Source organism: Daphnia carinata, chromosome 5 (assembly GCF_022539665.2).
Source record: "Daphnia carinata strain CSIRO-1 chromosome 5, CSIRO_AGI_Dcar_HiC_V3, whole genome shotgun sequence".
NCBI lineage: Eukaryota > Metazoa > Arthropoda > Branchiopoda > Diplostraca > Daphniidae > Daphnia > Daphnia carinata.
Window position 1 is genome coordinate 1,273,729 of NC_081335.1, and position 16,918 is coordinate 1,290,646.

Here is a 16,918-nt window from a genome sequence, read left to right on the forward strand (position 1 = left end):
CAATTACCTTTTCCACGAGCGCATCTACAGGGAGATTGAACTCTTCCCTGGGATATTCTTTTCGTTTTGTACGCAGCAATCTGTAAAAAGATCTAAGGGATTTCCCTTCCTTTTTTTTCGTTATCATTTCCATAAAGAGTGGAGAGGAACGATAGGCTTGTGTAAAACACTTTCAAATCTTTATTTATTTATTTACTTTTTTTGTGTTTTTTTGAAAAGTCAGATGCGTTGGGTATAATCCCGCCTCAATCGAATACATTTGCCGAGCTGCGACAAGCCCGAACCAGTTCCCGTAAATCACATCATTTTTGTATTTTTTTTTTGGCTGGCCTTTGGGTTGTGTTGCATCTTTGATGCCCTCAGCGCCATCTGATGCAGTTTCCCGTGGGCGACGAATTGTTCAATAACGTGACGTGTTGCAACACCCTCTCTATTCCTTCCTTTACAACAAAAATATTTTATCTAGTATTCTATTCTGAGTGTTTTCGCTGCTTTCATGAACAAGAAAAAAGGTTTTACGATTAGAACTTTGATTTCGATTGAAACAAAATACCTTTTTTTTGCGAGGTCGATTCTAGAGAGAATAAATACAAAAACAATGGGGAGGGAAAGAGAAAAGAACCCCGGTCATTGTTTTAATCAATCGCCATAGTCTATTTACACATACGCGCACACACACACGCAAAAAAAAAGGGTAGGAGGATAAAAAGCTCAATATGTATACTTCCTTTTTAAAAGGGAGGCTCATCACGCTAGAGGATGCTGATTATCGATCAGGAAAGTGATCAACAACAACAAGAGCAATAGACTGCTAATGTTTGCTGAAGCCTTTGACGTCAAAGATGTCGGCATTCCGGCCTTATTGCCAGCCTTTTTCTGTTGGCGCAGGAAAGGCGGATCGTCGTCACTTCTTTTCGTTTCTTGTGTCACTCGGTAATTAGCGTCGATTGGCTTTCTCGTTGTTGACGTCTGGACGATTGTTGTTTGTCTCGTTGTTGTTGTTGTTTCTGGTGGTGGACTGGAAAATTCATCTTCATTTTCCAAGTTTTCGTGTTCATCTTCTTGATGTTCCGCACTCCACGATGAGTGCGCCATTCTTCTCTGTTGAACGGCATCCATCGCAACGACTTAAAACAAAACATTAACTTCTTTTGTGAGTGGCGAGACAGAACTTGAAAGGAATTCGTACCCTCGACAGATATGGTCCAATTGGCTGTTCCGTGAATGTTGGAACAGTGACAGGTGTAATTACCTGAATGAAGGCATCTCTTTAAACAATTTTTTTTTAAAAAGATTACAATTATTAATTTGCATTTGCCTTTATCCCGTGGTTGCATATCGGCAATATTGAGATACATGTCCGTAGCGACGAGCCCGACTTGCGGTCGATAGTCAACAGCCGCCTTCTCTGATTTTAATAAATACCCCCAATCACACGCCATTAGTTTCCATCATCAGCTTTTGCTCGTTAATTAATTAGCTACCACGTACTTCTTGCAGGGTGTAATCATCATTAGTAATGTAATTGTATAAATGAACGAACCTGAGGGAAGCCGATTAGATTCGTAAGTCCACGAAGTATATCCTGATGAAACGACAGAAACTTGAATTAAATGAATGGAAAATTGCACATGTAAAGTTGTTTCAACCTTGTGGCCAGCTGTGGCACTGACAATGGAGTTTCAGTGGTTCGCCCTGTCGCTGAAAGACTTCACTTTGATGCGACGTTACGACCGGAGCAACTTTGTTCGGGACAAAATTTTGTTTGTTTCTTTTTTTAGTTTAACATTAGATTTTCTTTAAAACAAAAAATAAATAAATAAATAAATGGCTAATTAAAAACCTACATTCGACTCTGAGCAGAATGCGCTTGCTGCAAAAATAAAAAAAAAGAAAATAATTCATTTTAGAAAAATGATGGTGATGCATTAGCTGAAATGATTAACAATGACAGCGGCTGTTTTACCTAACAGGAGGCGGAATTCCATTGGAAGCTATGAATCATCCATCAAAAATAAAATGCATTTATAAATATTTTCTTGTCCAAACTTATTGCCAAGAATGATTAAGAACTGTCCTCATTTTTTTTTTTTTTACGTCAACATACCGATGCAGAGGTAGGCAGCCATCTGCCGGCGGTGAACGCCGACTAGATTTAAAATTGAACCTTCCACCACTCCCACACCTCCGGTGCAGAAAAATAAAAACAAAGTCAAAAATAATTTATAGTTATTTCCTCCCCCTCCGCCTTCAACTGGCTCCATTCATTACATTTTATTACTCTAATTACTTTGATTGATGTAGATAGGTTGATAGTCTTCACGGCGCCAGGTGATGTTAGGCTCCGGATAGCCAATGGCGCTGCACTTGAGCGTTGCGTTCTCGCCTTCTGTCACCGTCAGGTCACTGCTGCTCTCGTTCACCAGTATGTCGGGCGGCACTGTTTTATACAAAAAAAAAACAAAAAAAAAAACAAAACAAAACAAAACAATCAATTATAACTTATACAAATCAAATTTAAGCGTTGGCCTACACTAATAAATTTCAGCGCTGGACGACCAATGCAAAATTGTGTCTTTCGTTCGGATTCACATGGAAACAGCAGCGGTCGTAGCAACAATAAAAAAAAAAAAAAAGAAGGAAGGGGTACGCTATATACACAATGTTTATTGATCAATTGTGTCGGACTCGGCACTATGCAATCTCGGCTAGTCATATTTCGTTGGCCCGTTCGTGAGCCTCCTATAACTTGGCAGGCCATCGAAATTGCCAATGTGCCTGTGTGACATGGCTGATCTATAAATCACATGTCTCGACTTGATTAGACAGTTACAGTCCGAGACGACACGGACGGACTCCGCAATGAATTTAATCTTTCAGTATTTTTTTATCATTCTTTTTTTTTTTTTGCTCTTTCCGTTTAGATTTATATGGGCTGTAATTTACAAGATTGGCCTCATTTCCAAATGACATATTATTCCAGTTAAATCTAATTACATAAATTAAGCCGTTCATATTTACCTGTAACGTGAAGATACGCCACTTGACTGACCATCGGTTCGAAATTGTTTAACTGGCACATGTAACCGCCAGCGTCGGCGGGCGTCACTTCCTTCAGATACAATTGCCACGTTTTGCGTTGGCCGGTACTCAGACGCTCGTCCTTATCGATAGAATGACGGACCGTAACGCGGGCCGATCGAGTAATAACCGTGTCATCAATGGCTAAAATGGTTTGGGTATCTACTCGAAGGAACGCCACCTTAAAGTAAAGTTCCCCCCCCCCCGGAAAACTTTGATGTTAATCATTTTATAAGAAATTTAACAACAGAATGGGTTCACCTTAAAATTGTAGACGTTATCAATGATGCAAGTGAAGATTGCCTCCCGGCCAGTTGATACTGTAACGTTCGGCATATGCCCGACAAACGTAGACCATCCTACATAGAAATGTCAATGCTCGTTAATCTCATTCTGACTTAATATTGTTGCGTTGCCAGGTAACAATAGAGACACTTTGGCATCCCACTTCACAAACAAGATCATCAATCAATCAGCATTATAAGTTCAGTATGACTGTCACATCTCTACATCGGCTCCCAAACAAAATGGAAAAACAAATATATAGCGAGAATAGATTGATATTAAGTATACCAGACGATGACGACACTGATTGGCTAGACACGGTTAGAAGATTGAAGATGATTGCTATTGCTGTAACCATTTCCTCTTCTTCCTGCGGCCCAATCTTTAGACGGACGGAACAATTTGAAAATGAGTGTGTCTTGTCGGTAGGACGATGGACGACTGAGATCATTCCGGAGGAGAGTCACACCAGCATCCACCTATTTCCTGGGGAGGGTTGGTGATGTTCTTCGCCATTTCACCCGCTATCCCAGCTGCATTTTACTCTTTCGACTCTCGCTCTCTGTATCTTAATATCAAATCAGACATGCGCTCCGGGCTGTACTATATTTACCATCCTCCTGCACATTCTCCGCGTTGAAGACGCAATTGACGATACGAACGAAATGAATTATTTTGTACGTTTACATCGGTGAATTCATCGGGAGCTGTTTTTGTATCCTGTACATTAAAGACTCATTTATGTACTCCAGATTCCACTGCGAATTGACCAACGTATTAGGTGAACTCGCGATTTTTGAAACAGGAGCTTTTACTATTTTTTTTTTTTAAAAGACATTTTTAATGAGTTAAACAGAATACACACACACAAAAAAAATATATATATACCTTTTTTTGCCTTTTCGTCAAGGGAGTATTTACATTCCCATTTTTTTTTTCATACGCCCCTCTTCAATATCCTCACGAGTTGACAGCGGACGGGAAAATGATGATGACAGGCCAGTCGTCCCGTAGGACTGAAGCCATCGTACAACAGAGAGCAACCAGTCAAACATCCAAGACGCTTGGAGCTGAACAGTGACTTACATTCTTGCTATCAAGCCGAGTGCGATAAACTGGCAAAAGGCATTGTCAAGGATCAAAGGATATCTTCCCTTTCGCTGTTCTCTTCCGGATGGAAATATATCGAACGTAGGGCGAACGGCAAAACCCAAGAAACACATCGAGACAATATAATGCCAAGATTCTATAATATTCGCTTCTGTTTTTCTGCTTTGACGTTTTCCCTTTTTGCTGACAACGGACGTCAATCCTGCAAAAAAAAAAAAAACAACAAAAAAATAAGAGAAGAAAAACTATCTTCCATCACATCAGGCATTCTTTACGGCTCATCGGGAATCAGCTGTTGGCCCATAAATTTCCATCTTATAAACTTACTGATGATGATGATCTGTATGATCGACTTCGCAGGCCTATTCAGCTCGGAGCTTGAAAGGCACGTTCCCCTAGAGCTTACAGCCACTAACGAGCCAACATTAATCAACTTGTGTTACATACACACACAGAGAGACAACATAATAGCAGGCATGTAGGGATGTGTTATACAACCGACCGACCGTGGCGTCAAAAAGACAAACTGGCGACTGGTTAATCCTATATGATCAATAGCCCTCCCCCGCCAACCGCGTCGTTACGGAACGATCCGACCATTAGCCGAGACGCGCGCAGAGAATAACAAACATCAGCTCTAAAAGAATCAGCACTCGGTCGTCAAGTTTCCATAAGGGCGGAATAAGATAAGGCAGCATTTGTAACAAATGTATCTTAACTTATAGCAGGTCTTTTTACAACCTACCTTGATCATGAATACATAATCCGATATGTGCTTTCCAGACAACTGTGTAAGGGCGAGATGAGTATCATAACACGGCAGACTTGCTAGCGAAGACGGCTGGCGGAGGCCAAATGGTAATAGGATTCGGGAAAACTGAGGAGGTGTAGCGTCCATGCACAATGCAAAGATCCATTAGTGCCAATTAACTAGAAAAAAGAATTAAAAGAGAATGTCAATTTTTTTTTTTGTCTTTTTGTCCTTGCGGAACAGAAAATAAATGGCCATATGTTGTCCAATGTAATGGATCATTGTCGCCAATTAGCTCAGTAAACTCCGTCTTCCATTTGACAGTACAAACAAGACAGTCTTACAATGTGTGGGAGGATATCCTTGCAAAGAAGAGACAACCATTGGATATTCAACGGTTGCTATTTAAATCGAAATGGAAAGCAAAATATTCTTCGCAGAACATTCACTTTTTAACAAGAAAAACCTAATCTTTCAGACGGTTCACTACAATAAATTTGGAATCACAAAAAAAGCAGTAATATCAAGCAGTCCCATATTATTTTCATTATTCGGTTCAGGACAACAACAAATGCGATCGTTTCCCAGGAATTCTCCTATTGTTTACGTGATGCGTGTACACACGTACATACGCTTCATTCTATTTTTACATTTAATGAATGCATATTTGGCGTTTTCCTTTCCCCATTCGGTTGCTATATAATGACTGATGAACGAGAAAAAAAGAAAAAAAAAGGTATTTTTTTTTTCTCCACATTTTTTTTATTACGTCCGATGTCGTTTAATGTTGGGACCATTGGTTGTACGATCTTTTGATCCATGATTCCGGGCGCAAGCAAGAAAAAAAAACCGTGATTGTTCCGCATCGACGAAAGGTATACTCATAAAAATCTACAGATTCGCTTGAGAAACGCTATCGATTAAATCAAATGATATCTTTGCTGACGATGCAGGTCGTTAAAAATATTTACGAATTTCATCTCTTGGATAATTCTAGAATGCCTATAAGGTAACTGTTCGTTTTCGTTTCAGATTTCGTACACTGTTTGATATTTTAAAGGGCAGCGCGGATCAAATGTCAATAGCTTCCAGTACATACCGTCCTGCTCTCCAACGGATGTCACTTAGTGCTGTATACACGTATAAACACAAGATGACTACAATTTAAAAGGATATACACGTTCACGGGCAAAGAAAAAATAAATTGAGAGCCTACGCCAACAGACCTCCATGTGTTTCGCTTCTCACGACTCCCCACCATTCCGACAGACAGCGACGGCAAATTATATCGTAGTAGAGTTGCTACGGCAAGACTCTGCCCAGCAGCCTTTTATTCTTTTTTTTTTTACTTGACGTGACAGCGGCGAATGACAGCAAAAGGCACACGCGAGGTTTTAGGGGGTGGCTATAGATTCAGTTTATATACCCGGTAGCCTACATATACATATCTAGAGCTGTCGCCATCGATCTGACCAGATTTGAATAACAAGCCTCCAGAGAGTCACACAGTAAGAAGACTCGTTTTTTCAATAAGAAATACTAGAAAGGAAATTGAAAAAGAAATGAGATTTACGGCGAACGAAAAGAGACAAAAATTATTTTTTCACATACAACAAATGTGCGTGACTTTAAATTCATTGAGAAAAATAATATTTAACGAGTCAGGCTCGAATAATCTTTGTCTCTTTTGTGTGGATGGCAATTGAATAAATATATTGGTCAGATGGCGAAATGTATGTGCAAAGCCACTCGAAGACCTCGGGAGCGTGACGGAGCCCACATCGTTACCACCACGAAAAGGAAGAAACTACATCTATAAAGCTCTCAAACGCTCGTCGGTTCATTTGCGATCCATTAGTATCCAATCCTATATACTTCACATGGCGTGCGGATTGAAGTGATGGTGCAAAGAGGAAAGGGAAAAAAAACCGCACAAAAACAAATGAATAGAAAACTTATCAGTAGCAGAAAGCGAGAAACTTGAGATATTGACAAGGTATACATGAGGAAATGAAGACACCTAGAAATCGCCTCCTTTTCTTAAAACTTGGCTGTTGAGTATTTCCAGTGTTTCATTTCAATAGCTATACGCTAGCTCATAATGAAGATCGGGTAGCATAACCGCGTTTTACTCTGGAGGGACCTTGTTAGCAAAGGAGTTATCGATTTCTTAGTTAGCACGTGCGACGGCTGCTCAAACCCTTCCAACTTGATGGGGTTCTATCTCACTCGTAACGAAGAAAATCCCTGAGCTTTTTAATAAAATAATGCCAAATCAAATTACTAATTTCTGACTTTCTTCTTCGTGTAAAAATGCATGATTGAGAGTGGCAGATGCCACATAACAAACGCAAGGTGGTTGTTTGCTAAAGAGAAGTTCATTACGATTTTACCTCACGCTGTCCATTATTTGCGGGCTCCAAAATTAAGAAAGGTAAAATGAAAAATAAATAAAAAGTAAAGTAAACTAAAATAATCAGCTGTTTTTTTTTCACAAATAACGAGTACAGCGTCAGTGGATCGAAAAGTAGAAATTTTTTAAATCCTCCTCTAAATACTCATGAATCTGCTCTGCACGCCCATCTGTTAACCTGCCCAAGCACATACTAGCTAGCTCTCACATTGTACGTTGTGCAGGAAAGTGACAGTACACGTAAAGCTCTAAAAGATGTATGGGATTGTGCGTAATGCTTTTCCCTTGTAAGTCGACAGAGAAGAAGAATAAAAAGAAAACGCGGTACGTACATCTACAATGCTGCCGCGCGAGTGCCATAGCTGAAATGGTTCACTGGCTATGAATAAAGAGGCAAGATATTTTTACAGCCAACTGTTGACTGTTGCTTCGGCGATAGTTATGGCGAATTTTCTAACGCAAGTAAAGCACCACTTTTTCTATTCATTCCCACTTCTCTATGTTTTAATCAGAAGGATCTTCTGCCTGTCATCCTGGCAACCAGTCATCAGGTAAGCGAATGAATTGCTTTCCTTGCAGGCAGCATTTCACTTTTTTTTTCTTCAAAAAAAAAAAAAAAAAAGAAAAAATCTTGGTAAACACTTACATAAACAGCGTTCCTAGGTGAACCCTTATCACTCGCTCCGCGATGTCCCGATCAATCATTTAAGCTGGTCTGAAGGAAAAAAGAGGATGATTGGATGAGAAAAATCATTGACTATTTATGGCGAAGCTTCTTTTCACCTAATGGGTTCCTTCTGCTCGAGTGACAAGTAGTGTGCCAACTGATTCAAAACTTGCTCGTGTTTCCGTTGAAGATCCAGCTTTTCTTCACGCTCTCTTCCAAGATCCACACGTAATTTGTCCTCACGTTGCTTTGACTACAAGATTTAAGTGAGAATCGTTAAAATCAAAATTTCTTGCACCTACTTAAACTGCTAGTAAATAATTAATACCATTTCAAGTTGATGGCTTAACGATTCCTTTTGCTTACGTAGAAGGCCGACAGTATCATTTTTCCCCAGATCTTCTTCCATAGTGCGAAGTTGAGCTACATTACAAATTAATAGTTGATCCCATGGTGCTAAATAAATGTTTGAATTCTGCTATTGGTTTACCTTCAGTAGCACATAGCTTTTTCTCTAACTCACTGTGGTTGGTCCGAGAAACCTGTGCAATTTTCCATTTTCCCTCGGCCTCTTTTTGTATACGGCTGGCGTACATTTGTATCATTTCGCAAGTCTCGATTAGTTTCAACTGTTTAGTTTCTAAGGCTTGAAGACATCTAAAAAGAATAAAGTTATACTAGGGCTGAAATATCTAACATTATTTCGCTACTTCAATCAAATTACTGTGCAAGGTTTTCCTGCTGATTGTGGAGCTTAGGTAAACCTTCGACAACGGTACGAACATGTCCGTAAACTTTTTTAATTTCTTTTTCGAAATGGCCAATCTTTAACGTCAAGCATTGCTTTTCCATCTTGCAAATGACGAAGATTAATTATACATTTTAAAATTAGCGATTCATATGCTCTTTGGTACGTACTTGAACTTTACGCAGTTTTTCGGCATAATCCAAGATGGCCGCTTCCTGGCGACTAGTTTCCTGCTGATGGGATTTCGTAAGAGCGCCAAAATCGTCGTTCATCTTCTTCGTTTCTTGGTTGCTTTTAGCTAATTTCAGTTCCAACTGCCGACAATAAGCCGTTTTGGCATGCAGTTCTGATTCTTTTTCTATTAGACCCAGATTCAGACGGCTCAATTCGACGTCTAACTGCGCCACTTGGTCCTTTGTCGCCGGAACGCAGTCAACGAAAAAGGAAAACATGCAAGTCAGTTAACGTTTTTGGATAAGGGCTACTTCAACAACGTAGGCTTACTCTTTTCATCTTTAACTCTTCAAGAAATATAGACAATTCCATTAATTTACAGTCCATTTTTTCAGCAAAAGCAATTGTAACGATAATTGGCTTAATGATTCACCTCGCCGTGTGCTGGCTAGAAGTCAAAGTTCGTCTGCTCTCCTCTGCATGGTTTCTTCTTCTTCCACCTTCAAGATCCAATTCATGGAGGATACATTTGTCTTAACTCACCAACGCTTTTGCCAAGTTTGGAAGAACGCAAGTGTTTCATATTCGAGACGACAAGTTACACTTAAACAGGTTAGTAGCTTAGTACTCTTCGTATGAAACCTACGGTTGTGAATGCCTACGTGATATCGGCATCGTTAGGGGTAACCCTTACTCCATTAGCCGAGATGTGCACGAGCCTACTTGCCAAATAAATAAATAAAATAACTAATGTATATATATTTATTAATTATTTAAATTTTGAGAATTATTATTTAACAAAAAACTTATTGAAATTGGATCTGTGCTCTGTACTTAATCTTTTGAACCATATTTGATTTTTCCCCCATTGCTAATATTTTTGGATTTTCGAAACATATGCACCCATTAAAACTTTAGAATTTGCCAGTTTATGGGAAAATTTTTAAACATAAAACTATGTTTCTTGTTTCCGATAAACGCCAAGTGGACAAGGATTAAACAATACTCTACAGAACACGCCGAAAATCTTTCATATTTTTACCACTAGATAGCCAAACATCGCATTTCGTTTTTTAAAATAAACCGCCTTTATTTAAAAAAAAAATACCGCCAAAATGAAATTGCAATTCTTTTTAGTGAAATGACCAAATTGCATAAAGAAGAAAATGAGCAACTCACATCGCCGTTTCAGATTAATGCAATCTGGTACTCTAAAGCTCGATAATTACAAAGGCAGGTTTGAAGACTAATAACTGATCAGCTCATAGTTGTTAGTAATCGATGGACAGTTAAACAATGTCAGTGGTTGTAAAACTATTATGTATTTAAGGACAAGTTTTAACTTTTTCTTTGAGCATTACAAGCCTTTGTGAGATTTTTGCACTTTTGGTACTGTCATGTGGGATTGGGATTCAATCAAGGGCTCACCAAATGATAGCAGTAAATACGTATATGCAAAGTAGGTGGGGGTTGAGTATTTGAAACGGGCGTATCTACAATGCCAAAGCACTTAGTAAGTGACCAGGGTGGTTCTCGCCTAACAGTATCTTTAAAACAATTAGGTCGTCAGATCAAGTAATACGTGACATGAGATTTCGTCGTGTGGCTGGCTAGAAAAGAGATGCACCGGTAATGCACATATTTTAGTTACTGCAATGCTATTCATTTCCTCTTTACTCTTCTTTCACTGCCATCATAAGCTTCTGCACCGTACACGTTGCAGACCCTAATAATAGAGGAATATGATTTAGAGTTGAGATGGAAATAGTGTGAATTCAGGCATTTCATACTGGACAGAGATTTGAGCCATTCTGGCTTATTTTCCCAATAAATGCCTATAAAATAGGCAGGAATTCCAGTAGCCGTGATAAGAAGACCAGCCCCTACTTCATAAGGTCGAACATATATTGGCATAAAGACCAAAAAGCCGCAGATCATTAAGAAGGCTATGGGGAAAAACAAAGATACCTATGTTTGGCAATGAGATAAATAAACTTTAGCTTCCATGATTCCAATTGAAAATTAATCTAACCACCTTGATGGGCCTGTGGAGATCAGGTTCCTTGTAACGGAGCCACAGTAATCCCGCTACTGACCACATTAGGAACATGGATTCGACGAACGCCGCATAATCAATGAGTGTGTACACATCACTGGTGCACAACATTACCAAGGAAATAATACCCTGGAATAAAAAGAAGGAAAACAACGTGGAACTTTCTGAGTTTTTCCAAATAACCGGGTTATCCTTTTACGAGAAAGATAAGAGATGGTGCAGGGGTAAGTTTGCTAATGTTAATAAGAGCCAGCATATCTGGTAGGTGGCCTTGTCGAGCCCCCACGAAGCACAACCTAAAAAGAAAAAAAGAAAAACAAAAGTAAACCAGAAAAGATTGTGTACGTTTGTTCATAAAAAAACATGGAAACCTGCTTTTTCAATACCTTGAACTTGTCATGATATGAACTGACAGTCCACCAAATGCAGACATGGCTACACACACAGGCATCAACCAGTTCATCATTCCCAGCATTTTGTCCCCTAGAGTCTGTAGAAGAACAATGGATGTAATTGGCCAAACGGAAAAAAAAGAACAAAATAAAAAGAAGTAATAGAAGGGTGACGTACCACAGCGATTGCATTAGAAGACAACATTTCGGTAGGGGTTAGGACGCCAAGATAAGCTACGTTTGCTAGCACGTAAATACCCGTCACCAAAGGAAGTGATATGTAAATAGCACGCGGGAGATTCCTAAAAAAGAAATTTTATCTACATAATATTCCTTGCAGCTATTTGAAATACGTAGAATGCATACCTGTAAGGGTCCTTTAACTCTTCTGTCATGAAGTTGAGATAATTCCTTGAAATGGGAAAAAAAGGCAAGATAAAAGTAAAATCCAGGCAACTGGTTTACATTTCTACGAACCATCCACAATAGGAGAAAATTCCGGAATAGAACGACACTGCAATTTGACCTGGATCAGTTGCTGTGTTCTGCCAAACTTTTTCGGGTGAAAAGTTATCATTTACACCCATGTATAAGGCAAACAAGCCCGTGACAACGACTATCCCCAGCGCTCCAATTTTCGAGAACATGAAGACATCCTGCAACTTGGTAGTTATGCGTACGTCATACGAATTGAGAAAAGTCAAGAAACCTGCCATAAGAAAATTTGTGAGGATTGGTTAACTCTGATGACATGTTGCTTACATATAGCAGCAGCAGCCAGCAGTCGAACAGCATCATCCGGATTCTCGCAATCGGGAAAAAAAGGTTTAATAACGTAATTGGCAAATGTCAGCCCCATAATAGCATTGGTGGTGGGTCTGTGGTCCAATAACGGAATCATAAAATACCAGTCACCATAATTAAGCTAAACTATTCGTTACACAAATATCAAGTTGGCATCCCAAAGAAAAAGAAATGCCGGCAAGGGGCCAAACGCCCTATGGATGTAAGCGTAGTCTCCGCCTTATAAATAGAAAAATACATTTAGTTTTTAAAAGATGACCCAGAACGGTCCGAATAACGTGTTAGTCTGACCTGAAAGTGGAATGGCTGTGCCTAGCTCAGCGTAACACATTGCTCCGATCAGCGAGAGCAAGCCGCAAAGAACCCATACAATCAAGGAGAAGCCAACTGAGCCAGCATCTTTCAAAACACCCTTTGGTGAAATGAAAATTCCTGATTAAACAAGAAAAAAGGTTTTTTAGTACATCAAACAAGATTTATGTGACTATGATTGGTTTACCAGAACCCATAATGATTCCAAGAATGATGGCAGTTCCTTCCAACAGGCCCAGTTCCTTACGCATTTTGACGCCTTCATCTTGCTGAGGGGTATCACCGTCAGGGCTAGTTAATGCTGATGCAGGTAATAGTGGCTGGCAAGTTGGAGGGAGAGGTTTACCATCGTCCTTCATTTTCCGGTGGATGGCTCCTAAAGACAAAAGTATGTTTAGATCGACGACTTGGCAAATACTTCTATGGAGAATTTCGAATCGTCACTAATCGAAGTGGCTCTTTCAAGAAAGAAAGAAGCTACTTTGTTTCCAAAAAAAGCTGTTTATTCCAGGTAGTGCTTGCAGGTACGTATAGGATTAAAAGTTACGAAAGACCCTGGGAACTTCCAAATCTGGGAGTTGTTGATGTATTTTTAGAAATGCGACGGGAGGATTCAAGTTAACCGCTTATCAGCAAAGGAGCTACTAAGTGGTCGTGCATGTTAATTGAGAAACAGAAAAACGATTGCGTACTGCGCATAAATTTCATTCCCACCCAAGGTCAACTGAAATTGATGCTTAAGGCTCTTCTTCACAATGTTTTTTTGGAACAACGATATTGCATGTTCAAGTTTGTAATAATGCGTTAAATTAAATACGATATAAAATCACGAAGTTCTTTTTAAATTTTTCGAATATTTTTCAAACTGTCAACTGAAACACGCCCCAAGTATTTCACTTATCTATCACATTTTTTCAGCGTGAAAGTCATCAAGGAACTGTAATATTGAATTTCGAAACTGGTAAATTCTATGCGTGCCTCCTGACCGAAACTTAAAAGAATGGCACAATTTCAATCAATAGAAAAATTTGACCATTTTTAATAGCTAATCTCAAATCATATCCTGTATTTGCACCCGGGCAGAGAACAACCAGGATAACTGGTTCTCTTCTTATAACCCTACTAGGAAATTGTTGCTGTTTAACAGAATACAAAATTCACAATAGCATAGATTGGTCGGTTGTAAACACAAATACTGAATTTGACTTTTAAATGCTGCCCTCAGCCGGCTGAACTTGGCACTGAAGCAAATAATTAAAAGGGGCTGAAAAGTGTTTAATTTACCATTAGCTACTTGTGCCGCAAATCATAATGTTTGACAAAATGACAGTTAGCATGGCCTGATGGTTAATGGTTTTTCGAAGAAATATATTCCATATTCAGCCGCCAGGTGACGTGAGAATTTGAGAATCGTTTGGCAATTTTTGTGCTACGTTCGACCGCTCTAGTTCTATCTTGTTCTACGGGGAAAAGCGATGCAAGTTGCCGGGACAAGAGAAGAGGCTTCCTTAAGGTAGGGTCAATGTCCGAACGATTTCAGCAAACCTTCGTCCTCTTGTTCCCTTTCTTTTTTCGGAGCAACTAAAGCCGTGAGTTTCAGTAACGCAGACGAAAAGCGTTTCACAAGCGAAACTTCGATCGAACGATTCTCGTATTTCGATAGTTTCTTGCTACATCCTTGTTCTCATATCTCACGGGATGCAACTCTTTTACGGTTTAGTTATTCATTCTAAATCAATTGACGATCTGTGTTTCCTTTCCAACACAGTGTTAATCGTTGATAACGGGAAGGTAAACAAAAAACGACTTTTTCTAATCACAACATAGTCAAAATTTTCATTCCCTGTAGGTTACATGCTTGCACTTAACACTTTTTGACAAGTTTAGTTGTGGATAACAAATTTGCCTGATATTGCTGAAATGGTGATGGTAAACTACTGAAATCTGAAAAAAATAGCAAACTTGTTTTCTAAACAGACTCACTTGTGAAGAAAAAGAATTCGCGGTCTATCAGCCAGGGTTAGAGATTCTGCACTACAGGCTTTTTCTGACTAGAAATAGCTTGGGGTGAAGGGGATGGAAAAAAAAAACGACAAAGCTTGCACGTGTGTCGATGCCAGCCAGTCATAACATGACATCATAGATGGCTCTCGATAAGTAAAAACCCTGTTAATAGATGGCCTAGATCTTACGCGCGTGATATGTCAAATATTTAAAGCGATCTGTTTCTTCTTTAAAAATTCAGATTGTGTACATTCAAGAAAACGCTGACATTAATAAGGTTCAACAGGAGCACAAAATTTCTTCTGAAAATGTAGTCGTCTTGAAAGAAAAGTAAGGAAAATTTATAATGCATCAGTAACATATTCAGCCATTAACGTTTCTTCTGTTTGCAGTGAATTTCTTATGCCAGGAATGATTGACACCCATATACACGCCCCCCAATATATCAATGCAGGATGTGGTCTAGATCTGCCATTACTAGGTTGGCTGAACAAATATACTTTCCCAACTGAAGCTCGTTTCAGTGATCTAAGATTTGCCAATGAAATCTACACCAGAGTAGTTGTAAGCTAAATATTTTGCAGTAATATGCTAAAACAGTATTTTGATAATATTTTTATTGTGCAGGCAAACACTTTGACTAACGGAACAACCACTGCCATGTATTTTGCAACCATCCACAAAGATTCTGCTCTCTTGCTGGCAGACATTGCATACCAGATAGGGCAAAGAGCCTTTATCGGCAAAGTTAGCATGGATCAGAATTCTCCAGAATATTACATTGAAGACAAAGGCAGTGCTGTTAAAGACATAGAGGATTTTATAGTTGCTCTGCAATCAAAAAATGTAAGGCAAATTATTGTATTATTTTAATTAATCTTCAAATAATCTATGACTTCATTTTTCCTATCCAGTATCCAAATGTTCAGCCTGCAATCACTCCCCGGTTTGCTATCACATGCTCAATGAACCTCATGAAAACTTTGAGTGAACTGGCATCCAAATATAATGTTAACATACAAGTAAGCAAAATTTTAGTAGTATATTATGGTGAGAAAAAAAAAAGAAACCGATAAGAAATACTTTATTTTACAGACTCACGTTAGCGAAAATCTTGCTGAGTGTGATGTTGCAGTAAGCCTGCATGAAGGATGCCGAGATTACGTCGATATTTACGCACAAGCAAATTTACTCACTGCCAAAGTAATTTTATAAATTATTTTTTCAACTATTTTCCAACAACAAAAATTTGTATGTACAGACCATTCTAGCCCATGGAGTTCACTTGTCCGACAAGGAACTGGAAGTCCTTCACCAGTATCAGACTTCAATCTCTCACTGCCCAAATTCAAATTGCTCAATTCGTAGTGGAATGTGCGATGTTCGTCGCCTGATGGAGAAAGGTTTACGTGTTGGCCTTGGAACTGGTAATGAATTTTTATGGACAAATGCCACTTACTTTCGGATTTTACCATTCTGTTCAAACAATAGACGTTTCCGGTGGCTTCAGTTCTTCTATATTGGATGCCATGCGTTTTGCCATCACAGTTTCTAACATCCTTTCGTTGTCCAAACCCGAAGAGTATAAACCGCTGAATTTCAGAGATGTATTTTTCATGGCTACGCTAGGAGGGGCTCAAGGTAAAAATAAAAAATATTCATAAAATAAATAATGAAATCTCAATGTTAACTCAAAGTATTTTGCGTCTTTTTTTTTCTTTTTTACGTTATTTCATTTCTTAGCTCTAGGACTGGATGACAAAGTGGGAAATTTTGAAATCGGCAAAGAATTTGACGCATTGGTTGTGAACCTTGCCCCAATGGATGGTAACCTAGAAATCTGGTCGGATGAAGGCATGGAAAATCGGCTGTCAAAGTGGATTCATCTCGGCGACGATCGATCGATTTCTCGGGTTTACGTTAACGGAGTAGAAGTCAAGGAAGGGGCGACTAACACTCTGAGAATTAAGCGACTAGGAAGCAAACGAAAATCGTCGGAAATGGTTTGAGACTTAAAATTCTATTTTTGCTTTATTCGTCTTCAACTGCTAGTACAAACATGGTTAGTTAGAGTGATTTGACTGCCGCCAGATGAGACGAACATTCCGAGATTCGTCCATT

At 39.1% G+C, this 16,918-nt stretch overlaps 3 protein-coding genes across 6 annotated transcripts; 1 reads left to right on the forward strand and 2 right to left on the reverse strand.

Annotated features, from left to right (window-relative positions):
• Nucleotides 1-628: 628 nt before the first annotated feature.
• LOC130696535 (neurotrimin-like) lies at nucleotides 629-9,831 on the reverse strand. Of its 2 annotated transcripts, XM_059495348.1 has the most exons (14): nucleotides 8,287-8,354; nucleotides 4,255-5,406; nucleotides 3,655-4,180; nucleotides 3,343-3,440; nucleotides 3,022-3,262; nucleotides 2,291-2,440; nucleotides 2,108-2,185; nucleotides 1,967-1,994; nucleotides 1,848-1,873; nucleotides 1,650-1,742; nucleotides 1,544-1,585; nucleotides 1,319-1,408; nucleotides 1,190-1,252; nucleotides 629-1,127 (listed from the first exon to the last, which is right to left on the reverse strand). In XM_059495348.1, exons 3-14 carry the CDS (start codon nucleotides 3,815-3,817, stop codon nucleotides 748-750), a joined length of 1,452 nt encoding a protein of 483 aa, XP_059351331.1. In that variant the 5' UTR covers nucleotides 3,818-4,180; nucleotides 4,255-5,406; nucleotides 8,287-8,354; the 3' UTR covers nucleotides 629-747. The 2 variants fall into 2 exon arrangements, 1 of the variants encoding a protein (XP_059351331.1); XR_009421025.1 differs by lacking the exons at nucleotides 629-1,127; nucleotides 1,190-1,252; nucleotides 1,319-1,408; ... (6 more) ...; nucleotides 3,022-3,262; nucleotides 3,343-3,440 and adding exons at nucleotides 8,424-8,560; nucleotides 8,636-8,730; nucleotides 8,798-8,964; ... (1 more) ...; nucleotides 9,226-9,468; nucleotides 9,560-9,831 and having other exon boundaries at nucleotides 3,818-4,180; nucleotides 8,287-8,355.
• Nucleotides 9,832-10,531: 700 nt separating this feature from the next.
• On the reverse strand, nucleotides 10,532-14,924 carry LOC130696825 (large neutral amino acids transporter small subunit 2-like). 3 transcript variants are annotated; one of them, XM_057519940.2, is made up of 13 exons: nucleotides 14,777-14,924; nucleotides 12,981-13,169; nucleotides 12,773-12,913; nucleotides 12,619-12,700; nucleotides 12,440-12,555; nucleotides 12,155-12,386; nucleotides 12,044-12,088; nucleotides 11,856-11,979; nucleotides 11,672-11,775; nucleotides 11,485-11,581; nucleotides 11,265-11,414; nucleotides 11,020-11,197; nucleotides 10,532-10,955 (listed from the first exon to the last, which is right to left on the reverse strand). In XM_057519940.2, the coding sequence occupies exons 2-13, from the start codon at nucleotides 13,150-13,152 to the stop codon at nucleotides 10,903-10,905; spliced, it is 1,494 nt and encodes a 497-aa protein (XP_057375923.1). In that variant the 5' UTR covers nucleotides 13,153-13,169; nucleotides 14,777-14,924; the 3' UTR covers nucleotides 10,532-10,902. The 3 variants fall into 3 exon arrangements, with proteins under 3 accessions (XP_057375923.1, XP_059351480.1, XP_057375924.1); XM_059495497.1 differs by lacking the exon at nucleotides 14,777-14,924 and adding an exon at nucleotides 14,078-14,228; XM_057519941.2 differs by lacking the exon at nucleotides 14,777-14,924 and adding an exon at nucleotides 13,275-13,293.
• LOC130696829 (guanine deaminase-like) lies at nucleotides 14,286-16,869 on the forward strand. The gene is made up of 9 exons (XM_057519947.2): nucleotides 14,286-14,584; nucleotides 15,039-15,127; nucleotides 15,190-15,361; nucleotides 15,425-15,643; nucleotides 15,712-15,819; nucleotides 15,893-16,000; nucleotides 16,059-16,224; nucleotides 16,289-16,438; nucleotides 16,541-16,869. Exons 1-9 carry the CDS (start codon nucleotides 14,492-14,494, stop codon nucleotides 16,804-16,806), a joined length of 1,371 nt encoding a protein of 456 aa, XP_057375930.1. The 5' UTR covers nucleotides 14,286-14,491; the 3' UTR covers nucleotides 16,807-16,869.
• Nucleotides 16,870-16,918: the final 49 nt, after the last annotated feature.

Bases quoted from the DNA above. Each gene is read 5' to 3' on its own strand.
- LOC130696825 (XM_057519940.2), bottom strand. From the start codon at position 13,152: ATGAAGGACGATGGTAAACCTCTCCCTCCAACTTGCCAGCCACTATTA. The intron at 12,914-12,980 runs GTAAACCAATCA...TTGTTTAATCAG, and splicing joins TGGAATCATTATGGGTTCTG to GAATTTTCATTTCACCAAAG. The intron at 10,956-11,019 runs GTATGAAATGCC...CTCTATTATTAG, and splicing joins ATGGCTCAAATCTCTGTCCA to GGTCTGCAACGTGTACGGTG.
- LOC130696829 (XM_057519947.2), top strand. From the start codon at position 14,492: ATGCAACTCTTTTACGGTTTAGTTATTCATTCTAAATCAATTGACGAT. The intron at 15,820-15,892 runs GTAAGCAAAATT...TTTATTTTACAG, and splicing joins AATATAATGTTAACATACAA to ACTCACGTTAGCGAAAATCT. The intron at 16,001-16,058 runs GTAATTTTATAA...TTGTATGTACAG, and splicing joins CAAATTTACTCACTGCCAAA to ACCATTCTAGCCCATGGAGT.
- LOC130696535 (XM_059495348.1), bottom strand. From the start codon at position 3,817: ATGATCTCAGTCGTCCATCGTCCTACCGACAAGACACACTCATTTTCA. The intron at 3,441-3,654 runs GTATACTTAATA...ATTTCTATGTAG, and splicing joins ATCAGTGTCGTCATCGTCTG to GATGGTCTACGTTTGTCGGG. The intron at 1,995-2,107 runs GTATGTTGACGT...GATGATTCATAG, and splicing joins GGCTGCCTACCTCTGCATCG to CTTCCAATGGAATTCCGCCT.